This window comes from Rhinolophus hipposideros (assembly GCF_964194185.1).
Source record: "Rhinolophus hipposideros genome assembly, chromosome: 13".
Classification (NCBI taxonomy): domain Eukaryota; kingdom Metazoa; phylum Chordata; class Mammalia; order Chiroptera; family Rhinolophidae; genus Rhinolophus; species Rhinolophus hipposideros.
In genome coordinates, this window is record NC_138059.1 from 59,387,850 (window position 1) to 59,413,148 (window position 25,299).

The following is a 25,299-nucleotide window of genomic DNA, read 5'->3' on the forward strand; positions in this document are numbered from 1 at the left end:
AATTTCTCTTTACTTGAAAATAAAGGGAAATGAGTCTTTTGTCCTGAAAGGTGTTTAATGTTTTTACTTAATTTAAATTGATTTGTATATTTAGATCCAATTCACATCAAACCCAGGCGTATTTTAAAACAGGTTGTTGGCCTTTACTTCTGTAGTAGCATATTTCTCTTTATTTCCTAGTGCTCACTTTCTTAGGGAATAATTTTTATAGTAATTTTAAAAGTAAATATCTGTCCTTTGGTCTTAAAATTAGTTCTTTATAGTTCCTCAGAATACTCAGATAATTAAGTTGATCAGAAAATTCAGGTTTGATTGGTACTATTAAAGATGCCATATAGATTTGAAGAATAAATTGGGAAAACAAAGTTTGAGTTTGTCTGCTTGTATATGTAGGGGAATAAATTCCTAGAAATGTTTATCAGGGAAGAGGTATAGAGAACAAAGAAAGTAAAATAATACAAATTTTGTTATTTTTCTGTCTGTGCTCTTAGTTAAGGTTTTCATTATCTCTGCCTGCTGGAATGATTTCCTAAGTGGTAATTCTACATTCCTACTCAGCAGTCTTCTTAAAGTCCAAGTCTGATTATGTCATTGTCATGTTAAAGAATTAACACAGCTTCACAGCTTCCTTCCCTATCATTTTTGGTCAACTTGCTCCTTCTAATTTACTCAGGGAAATAGGACTTATCATTGTTTTGTGAAAATAGAATTTTCTTTCATGATCTCAGTAAGTATGATTTACACACACACAGACGCATATGTCTATCACTTCATGAAGTTTTTTCTGATTCCCCGTTACTTGCACGCCTCTCTTTTTACTAGAGTGTTTTGCTTTGTTTGTACTTCCATTACAATACCTATCAAATTACAGCATAAATATATTTTATTTTCCCCACTAGACCTGTGAAGTCCTCCAGGTTCTTCATCTTTTTGTCTCCAGTGACAGGCACTTTATAGTCTGGCACGTAGTAGGCATTTGTTAAGTATTTATTGAATAAGAAGATACAGAAGATACAGATTATCTTCTAGAATTAGGGAATGAATGACTAGTTATGGTTGATAAAATATTCAGGTTACTTGAGTAGGATGTGTAATACATTTTTCTTATGACATTCTTATGTCAAAGTATGCAGAACTTATATGCATAGATTAGATGTGCATAAATTATACTTTCTGAAAAGTACAATAATGTTTTTGAAATAGTAGAGGAAAGTGCAAATAAGCATTAAAAGTATATACTAAACTTCACTTTTTTGTTTTTAATTCGGAAGTGAGTTCTGGAATTTGAAGTAGTATCTCAGGTTCTTAATGGAGAACAGTTTTGTTTTACTCTGCAGAAATACTATTATTGGTGAATAATGCCTCAGTCTTTTATTGAACTTCTAAGACATTGCACAATATTCTTTCTTGGATATTTGTATATTTATGAAGTAAAAATAGGTATTAAGTTACTATAATTGAAAAACTGTCAGAGTTCAGTTGTATTAAAATGTCCTTGGGTCAGAACAGTGATCATGAACTTTTTCTTACTGTTCAAGTTTTCTTTGAGATAATAGAAAAACAATTACCTACTCCACAAGCCTAAGGGATAATATTGAAATTCTAAGGAAGAACTGTCATTCTTGTTTTTTAGTTTTCACATTAAAAAAAACCTGAAGGTAAAAGCTTAACTCGTGTATTTCCATATAGCACTTTGCAATTAACATAGATTTTTAAAAATTTTTACAATTGAATAGAGTAGTAGGTATTATCTCCATTTGAACAATGAAGAAACAGGGTTAGACAAATGAAATGATCTGAAGAGATCACTGACGTAGAAAGTGGAAGAGTACAGAATTGAGCTCATATGCTTTACTACTACATTACACCGTGACTTTATACTCTTAAGCTGTGTACTGGCTTTGAAATTATACGATGTGCTTGATCATTAATTTGAATTTTAAAGAGGCAAGTTACCCTGTATTAATATAACTATTATTGGTTGAATACTTAATGTGTCCTAGGCACATTAAGTATCTTTATTGCCTTTTAATAGATGAGAACACAGTTCAGTTGTAACTTGGCTATTGCACGTAACTGATAAGTACTTGGGCTGAGATTTGAATTTACTCATAGATGGCTCATGGCTTTACTTCAACCTTATATTAATGGCCTCTTCAGGTTGTGTTTCTGAGTTTATGCTGTGGGTAAAAGGTCTGTGCATCTGTTCTCACAAGTAAGTTTATTGTATCTGTTGATTATTATATCCTTCATATGTAAAATCCTTTTTTCCCTTTCAGTTGGTTTTTTGAATATGAGGGAAATACCAAAAATTTCATTTCACTTTGGGCAAAGGTCATATATCTTTAAATAACAGTAAAATTTCACTTACCGATTTTCAAATTATGAATAAACTTTTAAAGTGATTACATAAACTTGAAATCAATTATGTCTTATTATAACTAGGTTTGAAGTAAAAAGTGGAAGTAAGTTTTGAGTTGTTATTTTCCATCATCAGTAAGTGGAAATTCTGTTTCTCTTCACTACCAAGGTGCATTTCTCTAATTGATATTCCACCCAGGTAGCAATTGAAAATTTATGTTAAATTTAGCAAAACGTTTAAAAATATTTCCAGCATAATCAAAGCTCTACTGATTTCAAAATGTGTTGGCCGTATCTTTTTTTAAAAATGTTGAAGAGTTTCCTATAACTTTGTTCTTAATAGAACCCAAACCGAAGCCTTGCCCTTTTGAAAGGTGACTGCCTAAGTTATTTACATAGAGCTAAGGAAAAAAACATCTCATTCAGCTAAAACTACTGAAAGAATTAGGAAATAAATGGTTAGCGTTGTTTGATAAACTGCAAAAAGCAGGCCATTTATCCAATATACTAAAGGATTCTAGGTGGTAGTAATGGACTGTTCTGTATTCAGATAGGGACAGTAACACATCCCTGTTTATTAGCCTGAGCTGTCTGATTGATAGGCCTTTGTGATTAGTGGAGCACATTTTAAAGTAGTTTAAACTAAATATGTTGGTAAAATTCACTAATTTAGGGGTAATGTAGTAAAGGTCATGATTTTTTAAAATAATTAAAAAGGTACCTAATCAAAGCCTTCACACTCAAAAGGGGTTGGGCCTCTTCCTGCCCTAGAGGTGACAGAATTGGCAAAAATTTGTTCCCCATTAATCTCACAGGTTGGGGCTTTCTTAGGAATCAGTTCAGATTAAATAATAATTCAAATAGAATTGATAAACTGTGGTCCAGTGACCAAATCCATTCCATACAGTTTGAGAAAAACCCTTGAGTTGGCAGCCGTTTAAAGGGTTGCTTTAAAAAAAAAAAATGTATATGTGACTGTGACCAGAGACTGTATTTGGTTTGCAAAGCTTAAAGTATTTGCTCTTTGGCCCTTTAGTTTGCTGACCCCTGAATTACACTACGGGTATAGATAAATTAGGAAGTTGGTGTGTAACTGTTGTGCAAAATTCTGCATTTCTGACGGTGAAATAAGAATATCCAAAATAAGTTTTGAGTGTAACTTTGCAAACATTTTATTAGGAAGAATGAACTTAAACTTTCCACCTGGTCTATTTTTCCACTCCTACATCCAGATGAGGACTCACTGAGTCCCCATGTCAGTTGCCAACATTCTAAGTTAAGACTGTGAAACTGATTACATCCACATTTAGCCCAGCTCTTAGTAAGTGATTAATTAGATAATAAAGTAATAAAAGGATACCTTTAGTGACTTTAAACTTTAAAAAAAAATTTAAAAATCTTTTAATCTATTATATATATTCATTTATACTGGCCACTCAGCCAGTTCTGTTCATTTTTATTAATTAAGCATTTTAGAGTTTTTTATATCACAGTGACTTCCTTGTCAGTATGAAGCACCAGGAGTACTTTAATTTTTGGCAAATAATTTAGTAATTGAAGTGTGTTTGTGTGTATGTGTGTGTGTATATCCATGGCTAGTAAAGTTTATTCATTAATTTCTTCAAGAATTTTTTTCTTTGAAAACCATTGTTGGTGATTTTGAGTTTCCCTCAGGCTCCTCTTATATTTGTATTTCAGTATAGCAGTCAGTATTTCCACTGTTGGTCTCAGAAATGGTGTCACTGCTACGGTGGTTTCAGAGATGCTCTTCATTTCCTTTGTACTAATGTGAGCATCATTTGAATATATTTTCAAATATAGTTAATAATTATTTAGTATGGTTAAAGACTATTCAACTAAATTAGTAAATGGTAACACATGTATTTCTAGTTTTGAATACAGTAAAATGTACTTAATGTCAAGTGTATTTAGTCAATTTTTTTCTTTTAATAGTACTAAGTGACAGAATTGTTTTTAAGTCCAAAATTGACTGGAAATAAACCTGTTATAATTATTATTGAAGTGCAACCTTCATTTGATCCTAAGTTATTCTTGTTTTAGTTATATCAGAATCATTTCAAAGACAAAAATATTAGCTTTCTCATAGACAGTGGACAGTTGTAACAGTTGCAAGGTGTGCCACAAGAAAGTTCGTAGTAATAATAAAGTATCTCCGTTTTCAATGATTGTTGCCCTTTAAAAAAATAAAATGCATTCCAGGTAGTACCTGTGATGTTTTGTCACAAATTTACATTGGAATACTGTCTTGAGTGGGAAGGCAGTGGCAGAATAGTCCCAAGAAGGTAACAGAGGGAAGAAAGGGGTAAACACTTTACTCTGGGTAGCTTAGAATATCTGTATAAATTAAGGGATTATTCAGCCTTCAAAATGATGTTGACCTTTGCAAGGGGAGTACTAGTTGCCCTAACTAGATATTAGCTTAATTTTGTCCCCCTGCTTATTCTACAAATTCTAAAGCTATATCCAAGGCTTTAAAAAAAAAATCACACCTAAATCAAAGAGTGAAACTGTTGTCAGACATGTTTTTGGCATAAGAAACCAATTTTCCAAAGAAATCCTTACAATATTTTAGTGTTTTCTTTTTCAAAATGAGCAAGCAAAACAAAACAGATTTGGAGAATGCTTATAGGTATGATCTTGAATCTTCTTTTCCTTCTCAGAGTTTGAGCTTTTCTCTATTTTGTCTTAATAAAAGTACAAAATTTAAATGCTGAACTGGATTCCATAACATAGATGTACTATAATTTAATTTCTCTATTATTAGTATAGTCTCCAGATTTGTATAATTTTTACATATAAATTTTTGGCTACATCAATTGCTTAAAGTAAAGCTGACTGTAAATGGTCAGTTTGTGTCTTCAAAATTTATAAATCAACCTTTTGTAGGAAGTGAAGTATTTTTAAATTGTGCTAGAGGGCCAGGCTCTGTAAACAAAAATAATCTCCATCTCCTTTTCTCCCTACCAAAAAAAAAAAAATCCTGTAATTTTATAAACAATATTTTAAGTTAAAAATATCAGCAAATTTTTCTGTTGATAAAATTGGATTTGAAATTTTAATTTTGTTTATTTGGAACAGGTGGATCTATTTTTCATTTATTTAAAACTCTTTAATTTAACCTTTCAGATGTCTTCTTTTCCTCTTACTCTTCAGAAGACATTTCGCTCCTGATTATTATCTTTTGTTTTCCAGAGTAACAGCTATCCACCAATGTCAGATCCATACATGCCTAGTTACTACGCTCCATCCATTGGATTTCCATATTCTCTTGGGGAAGCAGCATGGTCCACGGCTGGAGACCAACCTATGCCATATCTGACAACCTATGGACAAATGAGTAATGGAGAACATCACTATATACCAGATGGTGTATTTGGTCAGCCTGGGGCATTGGGAAATACCCCTCCATTTCTTGGTCAGCATGGATTTAACTTTTTTCCTGGTAATGCTGATTTCTCTACATGGGGGACAAGTGGATCTCAGGGACAATCAACACAAAGTTCTGCTTATAGTAGCAGTTACGGCTATCCACCCAGTTCTCTTGGGAGAGCTATCACTGACGGACAGGCTGGGTTTGGCAGTGACACTTTGAGTAAGGTGCCTGGCATTAGCAGTATTGAGCAAGGTATGACTGGACTGAAAATTGGTGGTGACCTGACGGCCGCAGTGACAAAAACTGTAGGAACAGCCTTGAGCAGCAGTGGTATGACGAGCATTGCGACCAATAGTGTGCCCCCCGTTAGCAGTGCAGCACCTAAACCAACCTCCTGGGCGGCCATTGCCAGGAAGCCTGCCAAACCTCAACCGAAACTGAAACCCAAGGGCAATGTGGGAATTGGGGGTTCTGCTGTGCCACCCCCTCCCATAAAACACAACATGAATATTGGAACTTGGGATGAAAAGGGGTCCGTGGTAAAGGCTCCACCAACCCAACCAGTTCTGCCTCCTCAGACTATAATCCAGCAGCCTCAGCCATTAATTCAACCACCACCATTGGTGCAAAGCCAACTGCCTCAACAGCAGCCTCAGCCGCCACAACCACAGCAGCAACAAGGACCTCAGCCCCAGGCCCAGCCTCACCAGGTGCAGCCCCAACAGCAGCAGCTGCAGAACCGCTGGGTGGCTCCTCGGAACAGGGGAGCCGGCTTCAACCAGAACAATGGAGCGGGCGGTGAAAACTTTGGTTTAGGTGTTGTTCCTGTCAGTGCTTCACCTTCTAGTGTGGAAGTGCATCCAGTGCTGGAAAAGCTAAAGGCCATAAACAACTACAATCCCAAAGACTTTGACTGGAACCTGAAGAATGGACGTGTGTTTATAATTAAAAGCTACTCTGAGGATGACATTCACCGTTCCATTAAGTACTCTATCTGGTGTAGTACTGAGCATGGTAACAAGCGTTTGGATGCAGCTTACCGTTCCCTGAATGGGAAAGGCCCACTCTATTTACTCTTCAGCGTGAATGGCAGTGGACATTTTTGTGGAGTGGCTGAAATGAAGTCTGTTGTGGACTATAATGCATACGCTGGTGTCTGGTCTCAGGATAAGTGGAAGGGCAAATTTGAAGTTAAATGGATCTTTGTCAAAGATGTTCCCAATAACCAATTACGGCATATTCGCTTAGAAAATAATGACAACAAACCAGTTACCAATTCAAGGGACACTCAAGAGGTACCCCTAGAAAAAGCTAAGCAAGTGCTTAAAATAATTGCTACTTTCAAGCATACCACCTCAATCTTTGATGACTTTGCACATTATGAAAAGCGTCAAGAAGAGGAGGAAGCCATGCGTAGGGTAAGAGTACAGTACTTTTTGGTGTAGGATCTTTTTATTGGGGTGGAATACATGGGTGGGTATTGAACGCCTTTTCGTATTACATTCTGAACTTAAGAACGATAGTTTGAAGGAAACCAACCACTTCGCTTAAGAAGCAGAACTTGACAAACACTGGTGAAAGCCTATGTCTCATTTGAATCATTTCCTCTTTCTTTCCCAAGGGTAACCCTTACTCTGAATTTGCTTCCTGCCTATTCTTCATACTCCTCAGGTGATAGAGATCTTTAAGTCGTGTTCATCAAAGCTCAGTGAGTTCTGCATTTATAATTAAGCAGACTTAAGAACTGACAAGGGACTAATCACTATCTTGAACAACTTCATGGGAAAATGTGTTCAGAGTTTGAAACAGCCTTTAAATAGATGTTTGAATATTCATTTTGTATTTATGAGAAATAAAATAGAGTTTTTTCCCCTAAAACTCTTGAAGTATTTTTATAATTGTGTGCTTAGAGCACTTGTACAAAATATACTATGGATTTGACTTTAGGAAAGCAGCTTAGAGTTGGGAAGACATAGGCTTTAGAGTTAGACTACAGAGTTTGATTTTTAATTCTGTTATTTTTCTCTCTGAGACTCTAAAGGGAATATATCCCAAGAAGTTACTCACTGTTCATATTGACCATATTTGATCACAAGGCACACACAGCAAGACAGGCTAGGGAATGTTTCCTGTTTCAAACCACAAGAGAAAATTGGTGTGGGGGAAGGTGCTGTTTTTAGGAGGGAAAGAAAATGGATGGAGAAGGCAACTAGCAGGTATTTCCATAGACAATACATTTAAATTTCTTTGCAGATGAAGCACGGATAAAGTTAGAAGCTTCTCCAATAAATTATGTTTGTTACTATGGAAAGTTCGTACATAGAAATTAAGGTAAAACAGGAACTTAAGTCTAAGTGAATACACAGCATAGTGATGCCTATCTGTGTGTGAACATTTGTATGTTGTGGCTTCTTAATCTTTACAAAAGGGAACTGTTTCAGTTAACATTGATTCTAGACCAATAGTTTCCAGATTTTAGGACACATAAATATCGTGGGGTGCTTCTTGAAAATGCAGGTGTTTGAGACCCACCCTAGGGGGATGTACTTGATAAGCAACTTAGTAAAGTACATTTTTAAGCAAGCACCTTGGTGATTTTGCTGCTAGTGGCTGCTGAACTGAATTGTTAGAAACATTGCTTTGGAATAATACAAATGACTATTTAAGGCTCTGCTCAACCTTTGTAACTGCTATTACGAATAGTGGATCAGGAGAAATGATTTAGGGTATGGAAGGTGGGATGCAGGTGATGATTTCATTTTAGGATGTGCTGATTTTAAGATGCCTTTGAGAAATAACAGACAGTGAAATCTTGTTGATTAGGCAGTTAGATGTGGGAGCTTGTTCATAAACAGTTGATTGCACAGAAGTGGGATGAGATTACTCAGGGAGAAAAAAAATGCATGGCAGGGAAATACTGACTTTTCTTTTTCATACCACTAAGGAGAGGTCATCTTTATATATATTACTTAAAAATATAGTTTTATATTACGGAGAAGTCTGAGGCCAGCCTAAATTTTCTTTCTTTGGAAATAGCTATTTCTATGTGCATAGAAGATTTTTCATTATTCTTGCAATATGGACCTGTATTTAGAATATGTACAGTGTCGGTCTCTTAGAATATTCCTTAATCTTCTGTCTACAGGTCAGTTTTTGTTTTTATTTTCTTTTTTCTAATGTCAAAAATATGTTGAAATCTTTTGTCCTTGAATACCATTGGTTCTTTATTAATTTTTCTGCATTGCGAAAATCTCTTAGATTTGAATTTCTATGGTATTGATACGATTTGCTTTGTATTGATTCTGTGATTTGTTAGGTTTTGAGTTCTTCAGTGACAGTGCTATTTTGCTTACCTTATCACATCTATCTCCCCTTTACATCTATCTGTTGATTGTTTTCTTACTTGAATCTCTTGATCCAGAGTCCGTCTTGATTTTATTGAGCACAAAGTTTACTGTTCACAGCTTCTAGAAGCGTTTTCCTATTCCGTATCCTTTTTAATTTATTTTTTTTAATTTACATACAGTGGAATTGTAAATTTTCCTTTTGGTGCTGCTTTTTATCATAGTCCAGTGTTCCCCTCCCTCTTCCCCCTAATGCACTGATCTGTTCTGTCTCTATAAGGCATTTTCCATAATGTCAGATAAATGAAATTACACAGTGTGTAATCTTTTAAGACTGGCTGCTTTCGCTCAGCATGATAATCTTCGCAGTTTATCTATGTTTTTTTTGTATATCAATTCTTCCTTTTAATTACTAAATACCATTTCATTGTATGGATTTACCAGTGTATCCATCCATTGATTCTTTGAAGGACATCTGGATTTCCAGTTTTTGGAGATTGTAAATAAAGCTCCTATAAATAATCGTGAGCATATCCCTTTTTAAAGTGTTTTTTAAATCATACAGTAAAATTCAATTTTGGGGGGTTGTACAGTTCTATGAATTTTAACACAATTGTAGATTTGTGTCTCCACCACCACAGTCAGGAATAGTTCCATTATCCCTACAAAACTATTCTGTACTATTCCTTTGTATTTACATCCTTCCCCAAGTCTAACCTCTGGCAGCCATGATCTGGATTCAGTTTTGTTAGTGTCCTTTCTTGTGAAAAAGTATTTTAAGACTCATTTTGGCTTTTTTTTTTTTTTTTTCTGTCATTATTGAGCAAGGAAGAAGATCGATCATCCAGGTCAGATATTTGGTGATTTTTTTTTTGTTGTTGTTCTTTTGTTTTTTGTTCATTTGTTGTTTGGATTTTTGCACTTTGATGTTAGTTGCATATTCTCTTCCTATTGCATATGTGGAGGTGGGAGAGTCATGATGTAAGTTAACTTTACCAGTTAAGCAATTCATGAGCCTGTGAAGGAAGAGTAAGAAGGGAGAGCAGGTACAGTGGATACTCTAAAAGGTGAACTTTGACTTTCCTTTGAGGTTGAAACCACCGTGTCAGGAAACGCTTTTCCCTGCTTATTAACTGTGTTGCATTTGGGGTATCATGTGTCCATGCTCAATTTTATTCCTGTGCTGTTACCTCTTGTCCAGGCAGAATTGGTGGATTTTCATTTGTAGATTTCCTCTTAGATATTCTTGTATTTACACTATGGCTTTCCAGCAAAACTGCTTTTGAGTACTCTTGACATCCCAGTGATGAAGTGTGTTCTTCCTGTCTATTCTAGGTCCTCCTTGGCTCTACAAAAATGACAAATTAATGGTGTTTTGCTAGGATTCCCTTGCTATGCTTTTTAAATTTTTTAAGTAAAAGGAGTTGCAAGTCATTATTTAACATCTGTCTTGTATTACTGAAATTTCTTAAAGTGTCTGATATGTGAAGATTACATTTTTCTCCGTCTATATCCTTCAGACCTTGGGTAAAATAGGGTTTTCTTAAATAAGACACAAAACAGCACTTATTATAAAAGAAAAGATTGGTTAAATTCGATTAGATTAAAACCTGTTCATCAGAAGATACAAAAACATTAGGAACTGGGGAAAATTTGAGCATAACTGCCCAAAGATTAGTATCAATATAATCGTATAAAACTCCTATGAATCACTTTAAAAAAAAGATAAATAACCCAATAGAAAAATGGGCAAAAGATATATGGATAAACATTTTATGGGAGAGGAAACAAATATAGCTAATAAGTATTTAAAAGGTATTCAGTCTTAGTAATTAGGAAAATGCAAAATAAGACTGTAATGAGAAAACATTTTATATCTATTTGGCAAAATTACAAACTTTGATAGTATCAAGTATTTTAGAGACTGTAGATCAAAATCTCTCTACAGTTGCAGATGGGAACATTAAATTGGTACAGCTATGTGGGGAAGCAAGCAGTTTTGCAATTTCTTATAAAACTGAACATTTCATATATCTTATAATTCAGCAGTTTTCCTGCAGGATAGATACCTTAGAGTAACTTTGCATATACCCCTGAAGACAAGAATTCTTAGGTGCATAGGTGATAATAGTAAAAAATAGGGAACAACCCAAATGTCCATCAGCAAGAAAATGGCCAAAATGCATTGGTGCTATATAATAAACGTGGAATGATTGAACTGTATAGCTACATGTAGCAGTATGAGTGGATATTTTTTTCTTCGTCTTTTTATTTGGAAATACTTTGTAATTTATTTGGAAGAATAAAAATAGTATGTAGAACTTTTATCCAGATTCACCTGTTAACATTCTTCCCAGTTTACTTTGTGTTTTTGAACAATTGGAGTGTAAGTTCCATATATCATAGCTCTTTACCCCTAAAAAAATAGTGTATGTTTTCTGAGAATAAAGATATTCTCTTATATAACTGCAATATTCTGTCAGTTGATTCAGTGTTCTTTAAGCTTTTTTTTTTTTTTCCTTTTTTTTCCTAATTGTAAGATCCAGGCTAACATCACGTAAAGGACTTAGAAGAGCCAAAACAATTTTGTATAATACGAACAACTTTAGAAGGCTTATACTTACCTGACTTCAGAAATCTTTGCCTTCTTCAAATTTGGGAAAAATTTTTTCCTACCCTTTTTAATAGAAGTTTTGTAGTTTCAAATTTTACATTTAGGTCTGTAGTTATTGTTGCTTTCTTTTCATTTCTCTTCTTACTGTGTTCGTGTTTTCCTTTAAATTCTTGAGTCTACTTGTGATAGACCAGGACTTTAAGAAGCTAATTCTGTCTTGTCATTGCTGGGTCTTTTTATTGGCTATTTTTTTTCTTCTGGTTATTTTGGCAGTGGAGGAATTCCCCAGCTTGCCTTGCTCAGGAAAGCACCCTGTGGAGGAGCTGACCCAGACAAGACATATCCTGTCTCACTATATAAAACTTACAAAGTTGCTCTCTGTTTTAGTGTGAAGGGTATTGGTGAAACTTAAAACTGTAGGAGAAATTCATACTAGTTGTAGTATTTTTATAGTTTTTCATTCTTAGATTTGAATACATAATTTTAGGTGTGTTTGATTAAAACCAAGCTTGATGAAAGAACAACCAAGACAACCCCACTAAAAGAAATATTTAATTAGGGAGCAGAAGATAATATACAAAACAAAATTTGATTTGTTCTTAGGATTAATGTAAAAAGAAAGGGAAACCAGAAAATGTTTTTGGAAATGTAAAATGTGGTTGTCAGAATGAAAACAAAGCAGTGAGCAAGCAGATTAATAAAATGTTCATGTTTTAGATCCGGTTGATCTGGGATTTCAAATCAAAGAAATTTCCAAATGTGTAGTAATAGAGATGAAACGTATTAAGTGTGAAAGATGTGGAAAGGAGGTCCTCTTTCTCTAAACAAGTGTTTAAAAGAGTACAGGAAAAAACAAAGGGAAGAATGATTCAAGAAAGATTTCCAGATCCCCAAGCTTTTAGAAGGATAGATTCACTAAGTGACCAAAAGGATTATTTAAAATTTAAAAGAAAAAAAAAGACAGGATTAAACAGAATATCTTAGAATCTTAAAAGCTTTCCAAACAAAAGACAAATTATTTACAAAGCGAGGAGAATCAGTCTATTATCGGAATTCTCCTCTGTAGCTCTGGATACTCACATGTAAAATCTTATTTTGGAGTGGAGGGCAATGGGGTATATTCTGTTTTTAAAGACGAGCATTGATTTATACCAATGAGGGGAGAGTGCAACATAAGAGTTTAGCCACATGCCCTTTGTGGGAAAGTTACTTGAAGAGCTACTTCAGTAGAATGAAAAAAATTCAAGGAAGGTAATAACACCTGGTACTAGAATAAATATACCTCAATAGCGACTCTATGTGTGTTTTGAAACAGACTGGTCTTCATTGTGTGGGTGGGTGGGTGGGTGTGGTGTGTAGCAAGACTATAAGCCCCTCCACCTTTTCTGTTAAATGGAACTGTGGTCTTTGAAACCTAACAAATGAAATGAGCCCTTACTTGGGAGCCACTGACCTTGGAGATAGAAGGAAGCTAAAAAAAGGTTTCTGGCTAATCTCTGTTCTCGTTGGACCATAAACTCTATGGGAATAGGACTTTTGGAAAGTTGAATGTCATAATTTTTCTTTTTTATTGGTTTAATTACTGTGTTTTATTTAGGAACTAATGTACTTGATCATTCAAGTTACGTAGTGCTGCCGGTTGATTTTTCCATTTGTAGAAATGGACAATAGAATATAAAAGAATTAATTATAGTTATACATAATGTTACAAGATATGGAGTGAGAAAGAAAGGTTTGAGGAAGGGTAAATGCACTAATTTTCTCTTTCTAAAGGTGACAGATAATTGTTTATAGAGAGATATCAAGCGATTGTGCCTTAAGCATATTATTTCAAGTCATAAGGACAGTCACTAGAAATAAAAATAGTGTGGCTCCTAATGTAGGGAGGGGGAAGAGAAGCAGAATGTAACATATTCAACTGTGATAAATTACTCATATAGTAGGAATTGATAGTCTCTGAATTGATAAATCGAGTTTATGTATTAGTGTGCTTAGAGTTAGTGGCAACTCGTCAGGAGAACTTAAAATAGAAAGGGCTAGAGGAGGATGAGTTTTTACTTCAACTTGCTATTTTTATTTGTGTGTATTCTAATGATAAAGCTAGTTTAATTGGAAAATCAAAGAAAGAAAACAAAGAGCTAATAATATCAAGTAATCTACATAGCATTAGAGTCTACTTTGGAGTAGATAATCCTGAGTAATAAAGTTGAACTTGTGTTGTACTGAATGTGAGTCATTTAGATCCTACTATATTCTTTGGTTCTTATGAGTCTTTATTAATCAGGAAACAATCTGAGGTGAAATTTTGAGTTTAATAGCTCTTTTAATTCCATAGAGAGAGGGAGAGAGTTTTTAATTGCCTATAACTTTGAGATGAACTTACACAATATGGCATTTACCTATTCCCTCAGAAAGAGACAAAGCCCTACATCTTATGCAGAAACAAGCAAGGCATAATTATAATAAAATCCCTATAAAATAGTTTTAATTCTAGATCTTCTTTGTATGTTAGTCACGTATGCTATTTTATATGGTTGGGTATTTCCAAAGGGTAAATTTTAGTATCTGATAGAATTTGTTGCACAATTGTAATAACTGATTCTGGGATGAGATGTTAGGTCTGTCTCAAAGTAACCAAGTGTGTGTTAATATACAAGAAATTACTTCAATAATTATTCCTGTGACAACAGTAAGCAATTTTCTGACAGTTCTGTGTGTACAGATGCTTCTCAACGTACAGTGGGTTTTCCTCTCAATAAACCTATTGTAAGTCGAAAATATCCTGTTGAAAATGCATTTAACACACTGTACCTACTGAACATCATAGCTTAGCCTCGCCTGCGTTAAACTTTTCTATGGTTGCAGTTCTCTATTAGTGAGTTGATTGTGATTAACAGAAACATGTTCAGTGTATAAAATCTTGCTTTTCCTTTGAAGAATATTTCTCTAGAAAATAGTTTTTGGCCCGGGGTGAATCTACCATAAACTTTTATATTATGTAATTAAATGAGTAATTCTTTGATAAAACATTGAGTGATATTTTGAATAGTCAAGATGATTCAAGTTTTATTATACTAATGCTCTGTTCTGAACTTGGTAAATATTCTTGATAAGCCAAATGTGGGAAAGGAGGTGCTTCAGTTAACATTTTATAATACTGATTTTTTATTTTTTTCTCAGATTAATTTTGTTGCCCCGTAGGAAAGTTTTAATGGTGTTGTGTTACATTCCAATGCTGATAAAGAATTTCATGAGTTTTTGGTAAATGAACTACCAATAGTTTATTGGGTTAATTGTATGTCTTTGGGAGATATTTCTTTCATATCTACTATGGTATGAACAGTCATTATTAAATTCAATGGTGTTTTAATTATTTTTCTTTAGCAGCAAATACATGTTACTTTTAGGAACATATTAATTCTAAGTGAATATAAAATATTTCTAAGTTTCAGGAAGTAACTTAAGTTATTGAATTATCTTTTGTTTACTTTGTTTATTTTAGAAGTTTGGCTTGCAATTTCTTAATTTAGAAATTTGCTAACTATAATAGTCATGTGCCCCATAACAACGTTTCAGTCAATGATGGACCACATGTACAAAGGAGGTCCCATGAGATTATACCAGCACCCATCAGCTCCAAGGCAAGTAATTGTTACAATCTAGTTGTAGAGGGCGCAGGTCACAGTGGCCCATGTGGGGATGGAACCAGCAACCGTTTTTTTTTAAGAGCACCGCGCTCTAATTAACTGGCCGCCCCCTACAGCTGGCATTTTATCCATTGGTTACTGCCTTTGTTCTACTTTTCAGCATGAATTTTTCCAGTCCTGTCAGCCAATCTGTGCAGATTTCATTTCTGTTAAGTCATTAAATTTCCTGAAGAATTGAACCTATCATGTATTTTAACTTCAGTCATCGTTCGTCTATAAACTTTGTCTTTCCTTGGAACGTGCATACTTTTTTCTTTTAAAATTTAAAAATATAGTCTGATACTTTACTGTTTTAACTTAGGCAGAATTTAAGTAACACTTTTATCATAAAAAGAGAAGCAGGGCAGCCATTAAAATAATACCCTGTAAAACGTGTATGTATTTCATATTTCTGCGGCAATATATTTAATATGATATTTGGGAGTGTAAATTATGATTTTTTTAAAACTTTATTTTGAGGTAATTTTGTTGCAAAGATAATACAGTTTCTGTATATCCTTTATTTCCCCTAATATCAACATGTTACCTAATCATATGCGTATTGCACTTACCAAACTAAAATTAACATTGGTATGCTACTACTGTTAAATTACAGACTTAAAAACATTTTTTTCAATTACAGTTGACACGTAATATATTAGTTTCAGGTGTACAACATAGTAATTAGACATTTATATAACTTGAAAAGTTATAGAAACGTTCAAGATCTGGAACGGCAGTTTTGCACTTAGTTGTCACGGCTCCTTAGTTTCCGTGCCATGACAGTTTCTCTGCCTTTCCTTGTCTCAGGGCTTTCACGTTCTGAAGACTACTGGTCAGGTGTTTTGTAAGGTGTCCCTTGTCAGTTCGCCTAATGCTTTCTCATGATTAGACAGGTTATAGGTTTTGGGAAGAAGACCACATAAGTGATTTGTCTCCTCATCTGATCATACATAACTTACTGCTGGTGATACTAACTTTGATTACTTGGTTCAGCTTGTGTTTGCTAGGATTCTGCAGGGTAAATGTCACTTTTCTCCCTTTGCATACTCTGTTCTTTGAAGCAAGTCAGTATGTCCAACCACTCTAGAGAGGAGGAAAATTAAGCCCCACCTCCTGCAGCAAGGAATACCAAAGAATTTGCAGATTTTTTGTTTTTTTGTTTTTATTTAGCTCTTCCATTTGTTCTTTTTCTCCTCTTGTAGAATATTCATTTTGTCTTGGATCTATTCTTCAATTCTCTTATTTTTTTCTTTGTGATTTCCAGCTTTTTTTTTTCCCCTGCTCTGTGATTTGAGATAGTTCTTGCACTTACTATTCTACTTCCCCATTGAGGCAGTGACCATTTCCCTTTATCTACTGAAATTTTTAATTTGAAAATCAGATTTCTAAGCTAGGGTCTTTGTTGCATTTGGATCTCAGGTGCCTGCATGCCAGCGGTCTCCACCCCGTGTTCATTGCCTTCTTCAGCAGTTCTGTTTTATTGTACTTACGTTCTGAGTGCTTGTCGATGGTTTTGCTTCTTGGATAGGCAGTTTCTTTTTCCCTAGTGGCTCATTTGTGCTCGGGCCTGGTTACTGAAATATTGCTAATAGTGATAAACCTACAGCTGATTAAAAGGAAATAAGGTATTTGCTTGTAATGTTAAGTTGTTGGCCCTCTGAGGGTACTGAAGAAAATTTTGTTTTCTGGCTCTTCCCTTCTTAACTCATCTGTTAATAAATTCTGTCAAAAAAAACCATGGGTTGGCAAGTAAATTTCCTCCTGGAGTTCACCTCCACAGGCCAATATCTGGGAATTAGCCTTAGATCATATGTTCATCTCCAGTGCCTTTGCTCATCTCAGGGTGGGAAAGAAGCCTTATGCCAGAGACACAGAAGCACTCCAATACTGTGTTTCCCTGACCTAGCCTGACAATTTGCTCTAATCCGTCTTTTAGAGCAAAAATTAGTCTGCCCAGTTGAGGCCTAGCTCTAGTAATGAAAAAGGGAGGGAGAAGGGACCCTCTCTGCAAATTGTTTATTGAATTGTCAATCATTATTAAAAGTAGAAATTGAGTTCTGTGAATCACTTTGGAAAGTTTGTGTCCTCAAGAGTTGTACATGTTTAAAGTGTCATCTTCTGAATTTTCACTAGAGGCTTAGTCTTTCTCCAGATGTACTGGACCATGGCTCCTTTTGTGTAATTCAGGTTCCCTTTATCCCTGTGTTACCTCCCAACAACGTTCCAGTATGTGTAATTACAATGTCGGCTGTGTAATATGTGCTGTCTTAAATGAGAGTCAGCAACTGTAGACTTCAGGAGGATTTGAGTTTTATTAATAGACATTCACGCACCGTGCTGAGAACTTCCACATTTGCATATTCATCCTGGACCTTTCCTCTAACCTCCATATTTATGTATGCGATTGCCTATTTGGTAACATCACTTGTCTAATAAGTATCTTAAATATAATAGAACTCATTTCTTTGCCTGCCCCAAATCTCCACCTTTGTAGCGGCATCACTGTCCTTCCAGTTGTAACACTGGTCTCATTCTTGATACTTCTCTTTCTCACTCCATATCTAATCAGTCTATCAGCAAGTCTTGTTGGCTCTGCTTTCAGAATGTATCCCGAATTCAAGCACTTTCAACTACCTCTGTCTTTCACCCCAGTCTGAGAGCTGTTATTATTGTGCTAGCCTTCTTAACTGGCCGTCCTGCCCACCTTTGTTCCTCTACACAGTTAGCCGCAAAACAGCCCTTAAAACATCCTTTGTGACAAGTGAGATGGGACTGTTTACTCAGGCTTGACAGGGTTAGTATCAAAATATTGCTAACCTCAGAATACATTAGGAAATAGTCCCGTTTTCCCTTGTCTCTGGAACAGTTGGTGTAAGTTTAGAACTGCCAATTCTGGGACAATTAATCAAAACCTTATGAGCCCAGTGGCTTTTTTTTGTTTGGGGTAGATTTTTAATTGTTGATGTAAGTTCTTTAGTTATTCTAATTTTCTTCAGGTCTTCTATTCTTGAGTTTATTTTGGTAAATAGTATTTTTAGGAAGTTGATTTTGTGTTAAGGATTTTTTTCCATATGGCCATATTGGCATTAATAGTATTTTTATTTTTTAGCTATGTCAGACTTCATGATATTATTATTTATGCTTCTTTTTCTTTAAGTCATTCTTTCCAGAAATTTTTTCCAGTGTTAAGTTTTTTTCCCCTCAAAGCACCAGCTTTCAATTTTTGTTCTTTGGTTCTCTATTTCTGTTTTCTGTTCCATTTTTTTTCTGCTGCTATCTTATTTCATTCCTTCGACTTTTTGGGGCTTACTGTTATCTATTTTCTAATACACTGAGTTAGGTGATGAACTTATTATTTTTCAACTTTAAAAAAAATTCTATGCATGTAAATATTTAGGTGTTTTGAGGATGGTATAGTGTTTTTTTTTTTTTTTTATTGTACTGATGTAAAAGTTTTCAAATTTCCCTTATGATATTTTGGGAGACTTAGAAGTTTGTTTCAGAATTTCCAAATGTGGGTAAGGTTTTATTGTGTTGGGATAATGTGTTTGTTTTGCTTCTGAAATCTGTATCTGAAAATATGATCTGTATGGAACTGTTTGATATTTAGATTTGCTTTCTGGTCTGGCATATGGTCACTTTTTGTGGTTGTTCAGTGTGTACTCTAATTTTTGGCTCAGTTTTCTGTGTTCTGTATATTTAATCTATATTTTTACTAACTTGTCTACTCTACCAATTACTAAGAAGTGTGTTAAAATCTCATTATAATTAGGAACCTGTCAGGTTTCCTTGTAATTCTGAACTTTTAATATATGTAAAGTTGTATTTGTTGTTTAATATTGTTATAGCTTTAAAAAAAATTCTTATCCAGTATGTAGTGATCATTTTATTTCAAACTGGTTTTTGCCTTAAAGTCCATTTTGTCTGATATTAATATAGAATCAGTCTTCATTTGGTTTGTTTTCATTACTTTTAACTTTTCTGTGTCTTTGTTTTATTTCTTGTAAATCATGTATAACTGGATCTTTTAAAAAAATAACTTAAAATCTGAACTGTTCTGTGTTTTCATTGATGAATCTACCTTTTTTGATTTCTTGATATAAATGTGTAAATGATGTAACTGTATTTCTGCCATCTTATTTTGTGCTTTTTAATTACTTTAGAACTTTCAAGCTTCATCCCCCGCACCCCTTTTCTGTCCTTTTTGATTGATGGAGTCTTTTTTATTTTTCTCTTTTCTCCTAAGTTAGAGGTTATGCATCACATACAAAGATGTCTTATGTATGTAACCTATATATTTTATTGATTTAGTTAAAGTGCATAGTTGATTACAGATCAAACTTGAAACAGCATCTCTAGCTTGTATTTAAATAACACATGACCCTCATTGATCTAACGCATCATTTCCCTCAAATTACACCTCTCTGTCTTACTTATATCCTTAAGTAGTGTCGCCTTTTTTTTCTGTAGTTCTGGGCCTCTTCATGGAGTTGATGAATTCTCTGGTTTTGATCAGTTATTTTATGGGGAAGAATGAGCAATGTGCCGTTATATCCTCTTGCTTCATCCCTAGTAGTGTGTTGTATGTTTAGCTGTTTAAAGCAGGCCTCACAATTTCTCATAGAAATCTTGTTTTCTTTTGTAAAAGTGTTATTTAGGGCCTTTGTAAAATTCAACTACAGTTTCCTGATACTCAATATTTTTTGGTCTTCTTTTGTTTGATTTTTGTTTTTCCTTATCCTCTTGAAACAATTGATTAGGTAGCTCTTTTTTTAAAATTCTTTAATTTCAAAGTATCTCACTGATACGAATCTATGAAATTTTTATTTGTAGTTATCAAGTAGGGCATTTATTAGCTTTCTTTTTGAAATACTGTTATTCAAGTTCTAGGACTATATTTAAGTGAAAAGAAAGGAATTTAGTAGCAAAGATCTTAAAAATTCTCTTTGGAATTTAAAATATAACTTCCTGATGGTTGTCAGAGGGGATGGGTAACTAATTTGACCGTTTGCAAAGTATATTCTTACTTATTATGGAACGCGTTACTCATGAAAAGTAAAATGGGAATAGTGAAGACAGTAAGTCTTATAATGTGTTAAACACAAGTGATTTTCAAAGTGTAGTTCTTGGACCAGCAGGTTCCATTTAGGATCACATGTAAACTCGTTAGAAATGCAAGCTCCCAAGTTCAGCTTCAGACTTTTGGGGCCCGATACTCAGTGTTTCCATAAGCCATCCAGGTGATTCTGATGCTTGCTGAAGTTTGAGTTACACGTTAAAACAAGATGGTAAAAACAAACTACATGATGCATTCATTTGGAAGACAGGAATATTATAGGTAAATATTTGGTTCATAAACATGAAAACATCACTCAGTTTAACTTTTGAGGCGTTTCTTGGAATTATTGATAAATATTAATACTTCTTGATGTGGAAAGTTATGCTGAATGTGAAAATATGATACGGAGGAAGTTTGTGATTCAAAGTGTTTTTTTATTAGTTAAAAATGTAATGCAACTCTTTTCCTTTCCTCCTAACGCTACTTCAGCCAATAGTTTTCAAATTGCTACAGAGTACTTTTAGTGTATTTGATACCTCACTATCAAAAACTCATTGAAAGGGCTAGAAAGACTTTATTGTAATGCTCTCGCCTTAATCAAAATGCTGTGGGGAAAGAAGCTGTGGCAAGGGCCTTTACTCTCCTGAAATGGGTTTGGCGTTCTTTATACTTTGAAATGTTTTGTGGCAGTCATCCCAGTATGGTGTGTATAGGGAATAGTAACTTGGTTTTGAGTAATTACTTGATTTAGTACTTGAAGAACTTTTTATGGAGGTGGTTTACATCATAGGTACATAAAATTAAATGTTTAATGATGGTATTTTGTTAATTTTTTTTTTTTCAGGAGAGAAATAGAAACAAACAATAACCATATGAAGATGTCCTGTTAGAATTACAACACTAATGATGTAGACTCTGGAAATGCCTAATAAGTCAAAGAAGACGTTATTAAAGCTTTTTTTCTGCTTAAGGTGACATCTTTGAACTCTTTAACACAGAATTGACTCTTGTAATGGTTTTCATCAGCGCATCTGCCCTTATACTCTCACCACACACACTTGAGAACTGTAACTTCGTCAAGCACTTTCTGTCCTGCAGCTTTTCCCAGTATCTGCTGTCTTTTGTAATTATGCATCCTAGCTAAGGCACAGAAGACTGAATGAATGCAAGGATTCATTAACTGTTTGAACTTGTTAAATACTAACGGTTAACCATTAGAAGTGGTTCAATGATGTAAGAGTCACACTGCTTCAACTTTTTCTTTGTTGTAGTTTTTAAATTGTCGATTTTTAGCTATTTGACAGATTAAAAGCAAAATAATCATGCCACATTTAGTCCTGGAGTTCAAGTCTAAATGTTTATGTGAAAATTATTGTAGTAAACTTTTAATATGGCAAAGCAACCTTAAGCTCTATTTTAGCCAAATGAAACATAATCTGAGATTATATTAGAACATTTCCCTTGTCTTCAAACTGTTTGGTGTAACAGAATATTGATATGCAGCTTGGTGGATCTCACCAGTTAATGCACATTCTTCTTCCCTCCTTCCCCCAATAATATGTATACTGAAAAATGTGCATTTGTCTGAGAAATTCTTTTGTTTGCTACCACTTAATTAATGAATCTCAAAATTTTGAGTAAATGTACCTCAGTCTAATCAGACTTTTTATGACCTTTATAACTATGTTTAAAACCCTTAATTCCGATTTCTGGGTGTTTGCGAGCCTGATTGCTATCATGAAGTAAACCTTTATTAATTACTGTAGGTATTCACTAGCTAAATAAACATAGTCTTGTTTAGCAAGCATATACTGTTCCTCAACTCTTTTCTCCAGCTTTTGCAGTGTCCTGGCATCCTTAAAATACTTTGAAAATATGGCCTTGATCCATGGATTAAATCAGTATCTAAGTGAATGTGTTGATGTTTTTATTGATCAGATCTATATAAATGGGAATACAGCATATATCTGGGTATTCTTATAGTTATCTTTTTAACATCCTTTTTTTTCATTAATTACATATCAACATTAATTTTTGTATCTTGAAACAAATTGATTTTGTATGATTAAATGTGTAAAGCATCTGTATAACTGATTTTTGGTGGCATAAGGTTGTGAAGATAATGTACTGCCCCTTATATTACTGTTCCAAAAGGAGAGAGCTGTGTAGAAAGATACGATAAGGGTGAAAATAGCAATACAGCAGATTTGAATACCTTGGTATTTTGCATTACTCCATTTATGTTTACATCACGTTCAGAAATGTTTTCATTTGGTTACTTCAATTTAAAAATTTAGTGACATGTTTCTTTGCGGCTTTCATTTATATAATTTTTTGTACAATGTTTTCTTAAAATGTACAAATACTGTATTCATGTGAAGTAAAATACAGTATTTGTAGATAATCGTAGCTACTTCACAGGTCCTTGGTAGTCCCGTTGTAGTTATGTCAGTGTTTACTGAAGGGAACATTAAAATATTAATGGTATTTTACAAAATAAAGACTTTCGTAAAGGAAAGTTGCACCTGTTTTACCTTTTTAAGAGTAAGCCATGAAATCTTGTAACATGTCTCTTAACTATTTATAATGAAAATTGGCATTTGGGTATAGTAACCACGGCAATGTTCTACGTCCCTAAGATTATACAGGTAGGACATGTCAAAGAGGACTGCTGTCACCCTGGAGGCCCTATTAGAGAAAACTGTAAAGGGGTGACCTTGTAGGAAGGATCTGAGTCCTCGCTCTGAGGTTCTCTTTTTCTTGGTGCTTTATTAGCAACTCTGAATATTTTTATAAAACTAGTTACATTATAAATGGATTGAAACTTGTTTAATTTACATTTGGTTTCTGTGTGAGAAGAATCGCAGAAACACAGCAAGCAGGCTGATTGCAATAGCCGACTCAGAAATGTCCGGTGTAATTGGGTGGTCTGTTCATCATGAGGCATACATCCCAGTGCCTTTCACCTGGATTTCTATTAAGTGAAATGGGTGCAGCCTTCCTTTGGAAGTAAGAACTTTATCTTTCAATCAGTTGGTTGTGTTTTTTTTTCTTCTGTTACGTTTTCTTCAGAGCACCTACTTTCTCTTCCTCCTTGGTCTGTCAGTGTACTGCAAAATGTTTTTCCTCTTTAAGTGAAATTACCACAGATTGTCTCAATAGCACAACTAACTGAATGTTTCTTAACTGGAGGGACCAAAAGGGAGAGAACCTGGGCTCTGCAGCAGGAGACACATAATCAGATGTTTGAATAATCACAAAGTAAGACACGATTGGCCCGGTAAATTTTTCTTGCTTAATGTTTTTCCAAGATATGTCTTGAATGTTTCTTATTAAAGTTATCTTATGTGGGTATCTTATTTTGAAAGGTATTATAGTTTGTATATTTAACAGTAAAGGGGAAAATGTAACCAAAATTAGTATTCTTTCTCTATACATATTGGTACTTGAAGATTCCTTTCAAAAGAAACCCAGCCTTCTCCTAATTTCAATACTTAATTCCTCATTTTAAGTGATCTTTCTAATTCAAAAGCTGTGTTCTTTTTGAATACCATGCATGGAGGTTAAGCTGATGTTAAAGCAGTCTGCAATAAAAAAGAATCAGCTTAAGTCATGTAATCATTTCAAGTGCATTCAGCATCCTATAAAAATAAGTTTGAGAAATTTAAGAGGATTGTGTTTTCATTAAGTTTTGCATATCTTTTGTTATGCCATGTAAATTCCCTTCTTTTTTGTATGATTAAAGAAAGTTTATGATAAAATGATTAGTTCATTTACATTCACTTGTAGCAGTTACATGAGAATTTGAATTTTGTCGTGTTTGGGTTTGTTCATTCCTGTGAATGATGGTACAGTTAGGTGAGATTTTCTGTTATGGTACCCAAACTCACCATTTGGTCCTCTTTAATCTTTGAGGGTTTCAATAAAAATTGTTCACTCATATCTGTGTTTCCATTTTATCTTTATAAATATGTATTGTCTGCCAGAAAATGTAACAGTTTTGTCGACTGTATTCCGGATTTCCTGATTGACATCTTTCAAGTACAAATAGATTATGTGACTGTTTTGGTTGGCCATTTAAATTAAGTGGGGAAATTAAAGAGGGAGAATAACAGTTTATCCTAATTTTATCCACATAAGTGAGTTTATTGAATCACATGCTCTTAATACTAAATTTAGAGCAAAAGAGAAAGAGGCCTATTTATTTTCACGTAAGTGGTGTCACCAGCTGTCTAATCCCCCATTCTTTAAACCAAAGAATGATTTTTCTCTCAGTCTGTGCATTATCCTTTGGGATAGATAGAGCTTATGCAGATAGGATCATGGTGACTGGACGGTACGTTGATCATTTCTGGGTTCTCTAAGGTATTTGTTCAGATGGGGGAAAACCAAAGAATTCAGTTTTGTGCTGTCGAAACCCGCCAATACAAGCCACACTGTTGGCCTGTGACCAGGGCACAGTTTACGGAATTACCCCGTGTCCCACACGGCAGCAGTGTCAGAAGCCTCCTCTTCACTGGTCATCTGATGAGAGGCTTTGCATCTCATCCGCATACTTGTAGTTGTGACCCTAATTCTTATTTGCTTGACTTTATCTTAGTTAGTGGTACTAGAGTTAGTCATTCTGGTCTAGCAACTAAAATGTTCTTGCAGTCAGAAGTTAACTGACCAATTCAAAGTTGTTTGCTTTGCTTTCAAATCACAGTATTTGCCAGTGCATAATTTTGATGTGTATTCTTTTCCTTGGTGCAATAATGAGAAGCCAAACTCGCTATATATTATGTAGTAGTGGCAGTTTAAGTACAGTTTGTTTATAAATGGTGCACTAAATTCAGAAT

The 25,299-nt window shown here is 34.4% G+C and overlaps 1 protein-coding gene across 3 annotated transcripts in view; it reads left to right on the forward strand.

Annotated features, from left to right (window-relative positions):
- Nucleotides 1–24,402, forward strand: part of YTHDF3 (YTH N6-methyladenosine RNA binding protein F3) — a 33,603-nt gene extending 9,201 nt beyond the window's left edge. For all 3 annotated transcript variants that reach the window (XM_081070183.1, XM_081070184.1, XM_081070182.1), the window contains 2 exons: nt 5,575–7,173; nt 21,306–24,402. In XM_081070183.1, the coding sequence (XP_080926309.1) occupies nt 5,575–7,173; nt 21,306–21,329 (1,623 nt within the window). In that variant the 3' untranslated portion in view covers nt 21,330–24,402. The remainder of the gene's footprint in view (nt 1–5,574; nt 7,174–21,305) is intronic.
- The last annotated feature ends 897 nt before the right edge of the window (nt 24,403–25,299 follow it).